Source organism: Nelumbo lutea, chromosome 1, assembly GCF_056320005.1.
Source record: "Nelumbo lutea isolate HS-2025 chromosome 1, American lotus-T2T, whole genome shotgun sequence".
NCBI lineage: Eukaryota > Viridiplantae > Streptophyta > Magnoliopsida > Proteales > Nelumbonaceae > Nelumbo > Nelumbo lutea.
The window spans coordinates 146,398,858-146,411,458 of record NC_142684.1 but is presented as its reverse complement, the minus strand read 5'-3'; the positions used below and the strand labels follow the sequence as shown (position 1 = coordinate 146,411,458).

At 37.8% G+C, this 12,601-nt stretch overlaps 1 protein-coding gene across 3 annotated transcripts; it reads right to left on the bottom strand.

Moving 5' to 3' along the window:
* Positions 1-3,589: 3,589 nt before the first annotated feature.
* Positions 3,590-8,221, bottom strand: LOC148878188 (glucose-6-phosphate/phosphate translocator 2, chloroplastic-like). Of its 3 annotated transcripts, none has more exons than XM_088950521.1 (6): positions 7,721-8,221; positions 6,868-7,555; positions 6,524-6,749; positions 5,942-6,164; positions 4,911-5,124; positions 3,590-3,989 (listed from the first exon to the last, which is right to left on the bottom strand). In XM_088950521.1, exons 2-6 carry the CDS (start codon positions 7,390-7,392, stop codon positions 3,978-3,980), a joined length of 1,200 nt encoding a protein of 399 aa, XP_088806647.1. In that variant the 5' UTR covers positions 7,393-7,555; positions 7,721-8,221; the 3' UTR covers positions 3,590-3,977. The 3 variants fall into 3 exon arrangements, with proteins under 3 accessions (XP_088806647.1, XP_088806654.1, XP_088806663.1); XM_088950528.1 differs by having other exon boundaries at positions 6,868-7,565; positions 7,721-8,034; XM_088950537.1 differs by lacking the exon at positions 7,721-8,221 and having other exon boundaries at positions 6,868-7,573.
* Between the last annotated feature and the right edge of the window lie 4,380 nt (positions 8,222-12,601).

Sequence of the window (12,601 nt, the reverse complement as noted above, 5' to 3'; positions counted from 1 at the left end):
ACTGCCATGTCACTACAAACTTCCCCTCCTTGTCCATACAGCTTTTTCTGGGTTGATCCCACTCACACTGCTAACTCCCACAGCCCCTGTTGTCTTGTCCTCTACCCCAACAGTATTCTGGCTAGCATCAACTTTGATAATTTCCTTCTCCTATACCACCTGGCCTTCTCTTGTCTCCTCATCCCTCTCTTCTTGACCCACTACCCCTTTATTCCCTTCATTGACCCTGCCCTTTCTTCTTCAGCTTCCTCACATAGTCACACCCCGTTTTTTCCATTGCACTACCCTTACCCTTTTCATTTGACAAAATCTAGCCCACCTTCCAACAACCTTCCAATCGAATAACTCATTTTCCACTTTTCCCATCCCCTTCTAGATTTTCTCCCCTCTGAACTCCATCTTCATATATTCCCTTACCTAAATTTAACACTAATAGGTTACTGCCTATCTCAGGGCTCCTTCGAGGGGAACCGACCTCCAGAGAGAGAGAGAGAGAGAGAGAGACTCTGTGTTCTTATTCTCGATTGATAGAAGGCACAACTTATATAAGCAGTACCTGGCCGTTACACTACAGAGTAACCAATTCAGTTGGTTATGATAATGGAATTAGTTGTTATTCCATCGAACGTGGCCTAGAGTCTGATTCCAATTTTCTCATCCCATCCTTTCTCGTTATTTTCAGTAGGACTTGTTAATACCAAACACGATAACAAATTTAATTTCAGTAATTGAACTGGATTTGGTCCAATCCGATCCAGTCCAATGTGAGTCCATTATAAATGGACCAGGTTCAATTCAATTCAATGAATGTTTTGAACCAATTTGGACCGGTCCAATTCAATGTCTGGACCGTACAATCTGTTCAAATTTATTTTGATTTAGATTGGTTTCAACCCAAACCCAGTCCATTGACACATATATTCTTATCCTATATCAATGGATCAGATATTGGCTTAATCCAACCCAATCTAATATAAATTTGTTACTGGCGGACCAGATCCAATCTACTCTAATAAATATTTTAGATCGGATTGGTCTGTCCAATCCGTCCAAATTGATTTTGGACTGGACGAGGTCCAATCCAAAAGCGTTACATTGACACCCTTACTGCCCACAAATCTACCCACCACTATTTACTGGTGAAGGAATTAGGAACGTTATCAACAACTGGTTCATAATCTGTAATTATAGAAAGCGATGTCTCACTTGAAGCATGCAAAAACATGGTATAAATTGGACCTCTTACGTTTAGGGCTGGGTTAGGTCAGGTTGAGGCCAACCCTAGCCCAACCTTAAGTTCTAAACCCCCAAACCTAACCCTAACCCAACCCGACCATCAACTTGACATACCCAACCCTAACCCTAACTAAAATCCTTCAACCCTAACCCAACCCAATCTAAAGTTAACTTTGGGTTGGGCTAGGCTTAGGATGGGTCCAACCCAACCTTCTTCCCATCCCTTAAAATCTTGTAGAACTTTTTAACCTTAGATCTTAACTCAACTTTCATTACATATATTAATCCTATGTTTTATTAGTATTTGTTTCTTGATATTTTTATTGGTTCTTTAAGTACAAAATAAAAAAAAAAGGTGTTTGAAATGACTATAGTTTATTATCATGACTTATAATAGATATTTTATAGGCAGCAAGTTATGGGTGGAAAACAACAGAGAGGAGATAAAGAATAAAATATTCAAAAAACATAAAATATGTTATCAAGATTTTAGTATTTCCAATTAGAATCAAGTGAAGTGATTATCTTAAATGAAATAAATGATAGTATGTGGTAGTGGCTCTACAACTATCATGCATCTAAACAAATCAATGTATCGTCATATATAACATATATTTATATATAATATGTACTATAGAGTCGGGTTTGGGTTGGGCTGAGTTGTCCAAGGGATCAACCCTAATCCAACCTGAAATAAAATCAAGTTCATAAATTTCAACACTAACCCTAACCTGAGCATCAACATGACCCAATCCAATGGTTAGGGTTGGGTTCGGGCTAACCCGGCCCAAGTTGCAGCCTTAAGTTATGTTTATATATGTACCACGTGCTATGCACTAGTCGTTCCATTGGTCTACCAAAAGGGAATAAACCTTGTTTCTATGACATTGACAGCATATGCAAGAGGTTTTATTTTCTGGTCAGACTAGGAGACGTAAGGACCAAGTATGTGTTTATTCTTTTTAACAAACAAATGACCACCTTAAAAAAATGAATGCAGTTAATGACATTGCCGACTGGCTTTGCAACAAATCCAAACATAATACAACTCTGTGTTAACAATTCGACCCAAATCCCAACCTCTTATATAATCCGTCTCTTATCCCTTGGTTCGGTTCATATTCAGAATCAAAATTGAAATCCATGGGAATTCGAATAGCCTACTCCCCTGCAGACAGAAATTGTAATTGGAATCAGTTGAAATATAATAGATTCTCATTGGGATTGTTATTCCACGATGAGTGAGAATCATATTCAGATTCTGTTCACATATGATTGAAATTGAAATGGATCATTTCGATTCCAATTCCAAGAGCCTTTCCTCTTCCTGTGAATTAAAAAGGACCATAAATGTAATACTGAGACGAGTGTCCCTATGTGAACAGTAATATGCAAGATGAAGATGAATTTCCTTGGGTTTAGGCTTAAACCGCAACCCCACCCCAGTCCCCAGATACTACCGGGTTTGAACTTTGAAGGTCCCATCTCCCATCTCCCATCTCCCATCTCCCATGGCCATCCCATTCCCAATGACAAAACGTAGGTAGTAGGTCATAGGTGTGCGTGCGATCAGCAACATTCGAACACTCTGATATTGCTGGTTTTTACTTTTGGGTAATGAAATGGGATTTTTATTGTTCAGCACCCCAACAAATCTTAATCCCACCGTAATTTGGATCCACACTCCCAGTCTCGTCTCTGAAAATGCTGGTTGGATTGGTACGTACAGCAGAGCAGAGTGTTGGGACCGCACGTGAAATTTAAGGACATGTCCATTATATTGGAGTTGTTGATGGAGGTCCCGGACGAGACCGGATTTCTCCTTGTTGTTTATCACAACCTGTGACTTTGAGTGCACCTGTCATTACGTCGATGGCACTTCCACACTCCCTCCCTGCTTGCCAATACAATCTAACGAATCTGGACAGCTGTCATTTGCTGATTTGAAAACGATCTATCATCTAAAATCCGGCTTCCATGTTATTTCAGGAGTTAGGTTGAGTATGACCCGATCTGCCTCATGAGTTAAGTTGCCATCTGGTCCAAAAGCTTAGAGAAAGCACTGGGTTTGGGTTAAGGTCCATCAGCCCATTACATATTCTGGTGTATTTAGGACATCAGTAAATCGCCTTGCTTGATCGTAAGATGGTGGTAGCAAGCAAAGTACGTAGGGAAAAAGTTTTGAGTTCAGAATTCTGATGCTACAACATATATAAATATTGGCTATAGTAATAACGGTTATTTTTCCTGGCTCTTAATAAATTTCGCATTTTAGTGGATGGTACCAAATGAAGCAGTAGTCATCCTTATCAAGCTTCAATTTCATATAATAGGTAACCCGAACAGGAAGAAATTGAGAAAATAAATAAGATCTTATTTTTCATCAATTGCGTCAAAATAGAGCTCTCCAGGTTTCTTCTTATTTTAATAAATATATTTGTTAACACTCTCCTCCCGGCCCCGGGATAAAACAAAACAAAGATAAAATCAATTAATTATCTACTAAGTAATGGCTGGGCTGGCTATTCTGTAAAATAAAATATTGTTCTTTTTATTCTTATCTACAATAAGACAAGAAAAGCCGTTGGTCCCTCCCGACCACAATCTAATGCTCTTGGGCTATGAAACTATGAATGCTCATTATCAACTAATTCTAACCAATCGATCCCATCCCGCTGCGCTGTCCTTCCATCTTCTCCACAACATGGCTTTGAGCTCTATCTCTATTGGTCTCACCTCCCTTACTGCTTTGCCTGCATTATATGTAACCAATTAACCATCATTAGTTTAGTTCCGAGCAACCCCGTTGCCACTCAATAATCAATTCATTCATGCAACTACTATACATACAATATTTGTAACAACTGCATTACAATTAAAGCAGTATGCTCGCATGCTTCAGAAAAGGGGAAAAGAAGCATTAAGCTTGTCGTCCACCCTTCAGAGTACCAACAAATAGTCCATTCGAAAATATAAAAAAGTCCCTTGTTTCCATGGTGGCACAACTAGTCCAGTATAAAGACTACCCGGGGAAAAGCTCGAATCTTCTCTTCATGTGGAAAGAAAAAATGGGACTGCCCAAGGCTTCTGTACCAAAGACTGACGCAACTCACCTACAAAACCTTCTCCCTTGTAATTATACCACCAGAAACCTCTGGGGTGGAGGATATTGCAACTGAGAAAACCAGGACATCTAGTGCTAACCACCAAACCGTGGTTGATGTTTCTGCACCCCATCCCCCTATCTTCCAAAAATAAAAGCAAGCTTTGGTACACTCAACATTCAACAAACCAAATGTTACTTGACTCGGTAAAAGATTTGACTCAGTAAAATATTTTACAAAACCATATGGTAACATGAAACATGATAGTGTATTTTCCCCATTGATCAAATCTCTGATGAATTTTAGGGTTTTAGTTATTTCCGTGACCCTAGTATTGTGGTTTAACAAAGACAGAATTCCACCTTCAGCCTCTTCTGTAGGGAGATTTTTACATGGAACCAAGTGATGTCATGTATATACAAACAAATAGCATTTTGTCTGTTTATCTGGTTAAGCATTCTAGTCCAGAAAAAAAAAAAAAAAAAGAGTCACGGGCATTTAGTCCTATAAAAAATTCATGAAAAAAAATCAGGCAGTCATATTCAAATCATTATGGAAGTGAAAACTTACCTGGGAGTAAAGGAAAGTTCCAAGGATTGCGATGGCAGCTCCCATAGCATTGATGGGCTGGACGGGTGTGTGGAAAATGATGATAGAAGAGACAATGACAGAAATCCTCTTCATGGTATTCCCAATGCTAAATGTCAAGGGGGAGATTTCATCCAACGACATGTATGAGACCTGATTGTATAGGTGGTAGAACACACTTTGAGCCGCCACCCACCTGATGCGTACAAGAGAGATAAACACAACCACAGAAACAATTTCTTTAGTGAGTTATTAAACAAAAGAAAAAGAATATCACAATCTGAGAAGAACACATTAGAGTACGAAACAAACCCTCCAAAACAAGGAAAGACACATGCTTCATTGTTAGAACATCAAATCAAAGTTGCCACTTCAATAATTCACATTCAGCCAAGAGAGAGAGAGATTATTCAAGTTACACATTGTTGCATGTAAAAACACAGTGCAATAATAATCAAACAAGTACTCTGTAATTACTCTCAGATATTTGGAAAACACTACCAACATAATACTAATACTAATACTAATACTAATCAAACAAGTACTCTGTAATTACTCTCCTTGACTTGTACTCAATACAGAGCAGACATGCAGAAAGCAACAAATGGTCCATTGGCCAAACTTCAATATGTTTTACAGGAAACCACATATTTCAACTGCAAGCTACATGTTAAATATCCTAGCAAAACTCAATTATGTTTAATTTCTAAACATACAAGGAAAACATGTTGTTCCAGTAATGCTTTAGTTTGTAACTGTAAAAAGAATGAAGCCAATCATATATTGGATCTTTTCTACTTTCCACTGGTGTAAACTGTAACTAACATAATTTAGATAGATTTTTTCGCATCATTTTGTACTGTTTCTTGTTTAAATATTTTTTGTTTGCTAAATAGAGAAGAAGAATTTTAACCAAGCAACCAACTTATTACCATAGCAAAATAAACAACCATGGAGAAAGTAGGAAGTACAACAGAAGCAAGCAGAACAAGGCTGTCAGTCATTGTGGTTACCATATGAAATGGGGTCCAATTTGAGAGATTGCTTTTTCCCATCCAGCTGCCCACATCTGGGGTCCCTCTACAGCAATGGCAAAAGGAGTGAGGATCAAAAGGGACAACATAGAGAGACAAGCGTAGTAGTTCATGCCACCGACGGATTTTCCCTTCATCCCTCTCTTTGAGAATATGTTTCGGAACACAAATGCCAGATTCGATATCATAGCGCCCATAAAGCCTAACACAAACCAACAACCACGACTTCAGCTTTCAAAAATCAAAACAATACCCCAAGAACAAATAAAAAATAATTTTATCATTTGCGTCAAAAATACTGCACCCATCCACCAACCCACCCCAACTAAACTTTTTGACCAATGGCAAAAGAGAGATTAAAAAATGAAAAAAAAAAAAGAAATGAGTACATAAAGAAAATATGGTTCCTAATAAGGGCATTACAATTTACTAAGAGTTGCACAAGGGAAAATTATCACAGTAAAAATCAACAAATTTTTGGTTGAAGGGCATTAAAAATGAAGAACTTAATAACTTGGGAGCCAAACAACTTCAAAGTCAAAAGAAGAGAGCTCCTATTACCAGTCATATTGAAGTTGAGCTCAGTGACAGCAGCAAGTGCACAACCTCCGATAATCGGCAGAAGAGACAGATAAACCGCTGCCGGAAACGTCTCACCCAAGAGAAACCTTGAAACCAAGACACTGAAAGCAGGTTCACCGCTCTTGATGATGTGGGTGAACGAAACAGCAACCTTAGACATACTGACCGTGGCTGCCACATGGCCGATGGTATGTGCGACCGCGACCTACAGAATAAAGTCAGAGAGAAAACTTTAGCACAAAACTCCCTAAAGAATTCATGTACACGCGAAAAGAATCGAAGTTAAAACCCTAAACACAGCAAAAATCCATTATTCGTCTCACCGGGAAGAGGGTTTTCCAGAAGTCCAGATCGGTTTTCGGTGCTTCCGCGATTCTTGTAGCCCATGAAATCAACATCATTAGTGACCCAGTTGCGAGAGACAGGGTGGATGTGAGCCAGGGGTACGGAAAAGCGTTTAGGACCTTCTTGTTGTAGATGTTGAAAACCACATTCAAAGCCCACCAAATTGCAAAGTAGATGCCGATTTTCAGTTTCTGCGCTGCTGCCGAGCGAGCCTTCTGGTCGGGGAGCTCAATGTTGGCGTCTATCGGCTGCGATCGATCGGCCTCATATGCTTTGCACTCAATAATGGGCTTGCGAGGTTTTGCACCTTCAAAGGATCCAAAATCTTGAAGGGAGGAAATATACAGAGGTTTCCGGGCCCATAGACCGGAATCAGGCTTTTTGGCAGACAACATGGAGGGAAACAACGATATCCGGGATTGTGGAACAGACGACTTTGGCCGCAACCTTGAGACATCTGAGACAGTGAGAGTAGTTCCCGATGGCCTTACAGAGCACATCATCTTGATACCGCAAAATGGACAGAGGGATAAGAGAAAACAGATATGATTTTGAGCTTTTAGAAGACCCAAACACGACGGTGAAACTCGCAGTCCTAAAGAAGAGCTACCCACAAAAATCAATAACAGGAGATCTCGGCTGACGGATTGAGAACTTTGATTGAACCTGAAACGAACTAACCTTTTATGTTAAAAAGCTTTCAGTGGAAAGGTGATCCGACGTTTTTATTAAGGAAAGCTGATGATATTTCAGCAAGTGCAACTACGAAATTGCCTAAATCGATTTTCTTTCTCTATTTGTCAACAGAGTAAACCAAATTGCCAATGATACCTCAAGAAGAAGAAGCAGAGAGCAGAGGAATCCTCAATGTTTTTTGTCGACGAATGCTCTGGAACAATCTCAAAAACTAGGAAGCTTCTTCGCTTTCCTCCCGGTGAGAAAAATTTTCCTTGATCGTCTCGATCGCTAGGTGGAGAAAACGATATGGAAGAACACTTCCAAAAGCGAATTTTCCGAAGACAAAGAACGATAAGGTGAGAGGTCTTAAGAAGCCAGAGAAAAGGAACTCTTAAATGAAGAAGGAATCAGGGATCTTCTCCTTCTCGGAGAGGAAAAGAGAAGGAGACGGTCAGCACAGAAATACGGAAATAGAAAGAGGAAAGTCCGATTTTATAAGCAAATTGAGCGCTGAGCGGACTCTCCTCTAATTCCAATTAAGCCCCTACGTTTGTTTAGAATTACTAAAAGATCCATACGGGTCATATGATCATGACCCGTAGTCTACGGGTCATACGGGTCATTAGGTCATAGAAGACCTCTAAAATTTTACCCTTTGATTTGTGATTGTATGCATGTATGATTTATTGAAGACTTGACCGAGACAACAGCCAGGAATCACGTTCTGGAATCTGGGTGTGGCAGCGTACGATGGGCTCCCGTGAGGACTGTGGGCCATTGAAGTAGCCCACATACCACACTCGATGATTATGGGGAATTTGGATCTGCTGACCACGATTACGGTGCTGATCACATTCGTTCAGCCGCACATTGGGAACATCTATTGAACTTTATATCGCCGATATTTTTGATGTACGGCTGTATGAACGTGGACTGATGATGTTGTGCATTGGATTTAGATGGAGATGTTTTTGTATGGACAGCCGCCCCTGATTATCAGGTGATTAGCATCTCCTAATCAGGCCAAAATGGTATAGGAGAAGATATTTCGGACGCGGGTCCTACGTCTCAAAAGCATATGCCACTTTAAAAGTCATGATCACACGGACTTCTTGTCGTGGCCCCCGCAAAGATCAAGTACATACTAAAATCAGATTTTTGATTGGAGGGGGGAATCCTTTCACGTGAGGACGTGTCTCTTCCATCGTTAAATTAGAATCTACATGGAACGACTGCCCCAGCTTGGCAGTTTGGCTGGCAACAAAAATCATGTCCTTACTTACCCTAAATGGATGGCGACCCCTGCAGTTATTTTTTAAGCAGATGATGATGCAGTATATTGTGAGAGCATGTCCTAATCCTTGCCACGTGGCAATATAACAGCCCCTCATGATTCCTGAGAGCAAAATGACCCAATGTTGAAGTCATTGGTCATGCGTCCACAGCGAAAGAGTATTTTTTTTTTTAATATTCTAAGAGACGAAGAGAAGTTTGGTGGATAAACAAAAAGAGGCAACTTGTTTTGGAGTTGGGTCAAGATTAATTCTCGTGTTACAAGAGACAAACAGAACAGAGGGGAGTCTGCTTCATGGTTCAAACTTCAGCCTCCTCCCTTCCGTTAAAAGGGGTCTGAAGTGAACCGCTGGAAGGGAGGTTGGGAAGAGAAACACGTGTTGACTTATTAACTAGGGTAGGTGTTACGTGATAGTTTCCCATATCAATTCGAATTTGTATTATCGAAAACAAAACAAAAAATCTAATTTGATCGACCAACCATGGACTACAGCTGTATCACCCTATACCCTTATTCTTTACGGTTGAATTGGAATCTCAACACTAAAAAGATTCTAATCCAGCTGTAAACAATAAACGTGAACGGTATGCAGCACTATAGCCAAGGTCCCTTGTCTGTTCAAGGGAACCATCCGCGCCGGCTGTCAGCCACCTAACAACGTTGTAATTTGACTACGGCTGTTCCTCTTGTTTTTGTGATGGGTTATGAATTCAATTCAAACATGGCGTTATATCTATCGGTGCAAGTCGGGCGGGTTTATATTCGATTCAGGTTTGATTCTAAAATTTGGACTTAAGGTTGACGTTCAGACTGATTTCATGTAATTTGATGCATTTGAGTTGAATTGGGGCCTAAGCCGGATTTGGATTGATCAATAAATTTATTTTAAAATTATACATATAGATATATTTATATAAATATATATACATATAAATATTATATATACAAATATATGTATATATATATATATGTAAATATGTATTCAACATTTATGTATATATTATTAGATTGGTTCGAATTGGATTCAAGTTACATAGGGGTTAGGCCTGAACTTGGCCTTGAAAAAAAAAAACCGATTTCCTGAGTCTGAACCCAATTTGAAGACCAAAAATCTAAGCCTAATCTATGTAAAAATCCTGACTGGCTTGGCCAACTCAAGTTGTACCCCTACTATATCTCGGCACCGGATGTTAGGTTTATACTGTTCGCTGGTTATTTGTGAATCCAAGCACCAATGATGAATTCGGGATTCGCCATTAATTTGCTGAATACCTGAAATTGATTCGTTAAGGTGGCGTTTGCCAAGAGACAACATGCATTAAATCTAAGTTGTCAATTAGCAAAATATACTCAGTTGATTTAATTGTTGCAATATAACGAGTTTAGTATTTCCAATTCATAAATCTTGTTTATTATATTTCATTAATAAAATTGAGGTGGAAATCCAATACCCAAAAGAGATTCTACTGTAATTTGAGATGATATGCACATCAACGGACAAAAGTCTTATATGCATGGAATGATGCTCAACTCTAGGCTATAGCTCAAAAAATGCCTTTTAGGGATTTGACCGTGATATTAGAAAATTTTGTAAGTATTATAAAAATGATAACAAATCAGAAGGTAGTTTTGAAAATTAAGAATGAAAATAAATAAACAGATAGATAGATCTCGCTTCAACAGATATATCTTACTTCATATATTGATTGTTATGTATTACTTCTTAAAAACTATTTATGTTTTTATATAATATTTATATATTGGAGCCTTAAAATTAGTGTTTTTGTATCTAAGTAATTTTTGATGTTAATAAGTTTCCAAAATCGTATCCCAATACATTTCTTGAAATTATATTAATATGTATGCAATACCGATGATTTGACCCGTGAGTGGATCAATGATGTGATTTACTTAATGGGTCTTAATTCCAAAACTAATTTCTATGGCTCAAGAACTGATTGCAGTTCGTGGGTAGGTCCACTAAAATATGCAACTCTTGGTTGGTTAAGTTAGGTAGACATGGACACGAGTGGAAGCAGGTATGAGTCTCACATGCGCCTAAAAACAGGAATAGAACGATAGATGATTAATAGCTTGATACCGCTGCTAAAATGCAACCGAGTACCGACCACAAAAAGTAAGGACTAAGGATAGTACTAGTAACGGGTTTTAGGCTGTGTTTGGTTTGAAAGAGTGAAATTAATAAAATTTAGGGAAATTTCTTGATCAATACTCTGTATTTTGGTTTGAGCGACAATTTGGCCTTCAAACTTTAAAATGTGACAATTTAGTACTCAAATTTTTGAAACGTGACAATCTAATACCTGTCATTAACCAACCGTTAAGTGGCATGTGAAAAGATATAAATGCCCTTCAAGTGTCATCTAATTTTCTTTATTAATCATCCGCTAAAATCAGAACCAAACGTCAAAATTTTCACCCCTGTGACAATACTTTTGTCTTTCTTCTCCTCTGAATATTTTGTCATCTTCAAACCAAAAGCAAAGCAATTTCTAGGAGAAAAGTTTTCCTTTAACTATTGTAATTATCTTATCTGAAAAAACGGAAAAAAGAGAAAAGTCTCTAGCCACCATCATTGATCTCTCTCTCTTTCTCAAGTATCAAGACAAAGCTTCCAATTCTTTTCCTCTCTTTTATCTGTAGGAATATAATATTATTGTGTTAAGTTCAAAAAAAAAAGTTGAATAAAACCTAGAATTTTATGTTCTTAGCAAAGATTTGCAACAACTTTGCGAGAAAGGCAAAGTCGTTGCAAGTGTTTGTGATAGAGAGCTTGGGCTCTGTTGATCTTTTGCATGGGTTTTAGTGTTTGTGACAGAGAGCTTAGGCTCTGTTTCATCTTCTTGAGGAAGAAGAAGATGAATAGTGTGTTTTATTTCAAGGGGTAATTTTGATATTTTCAAAAGTCTTAAATTGTACATGAGGTCACGTGATATACATAACTGGCAGTCCATTAACAACATGTACTAGATTGTCGTGTTCCGAAAGTTTGGGTACTAGATTGTTGCATTTTAAAGTTCGATGACCAAATTGCCACTTGAACCAAAGTATATGATATTGATCGGGAATTTTCCCTAAAATTTAAGATAAATTTCTTAAACCTCCCCTGAAATTTCTAGTTGTTACTAAAATTTTTCCTTAACTTTTTGACATAGGCCATGTTTGGGTGTGTTTATGTTACTTATTGAATAAATGCTTAAAAACAATTGCTTATTCGAATATAAGTACTTATTTGCATTTGGCACCAACTTTTTTAAGTGCTTAGCTTTACTTATTTTACATTGGGTGTTTGGTAGCTTTTTTCTCCAATAACCACTTAAATAAGCGTTTGTGACTATTTTGTTCTGTCATTTTCTTTCAAATTTTATGAAAGTACTTTTGTGAAAGCTCTTTTACAAAAGCACTTTAATAAAAATACTTTTATAACAGTGTTTTCATAAAAGTACTTTTATAAAAGTACTTTCATAAAAGTATTTTTATAAAAGTGCTAACGGAAGTACTTTACAAAATCACTTTTTATGGAAGTACTTTTATAAAATTCAACCAGGGATGATTTTATAAGTAGTATTTTAAAATTCAACTAGGGATAATTTTGAAAGAAAAACATTGAATAAGTGCTTGTATAAGCACTTAAAAAAAACTGGAAATTTGGGCTTAAAAAATAAGCCCTTATTTTTAAAATAAACACTTATTTCAGGCTTATTTCCCAAACACCAATA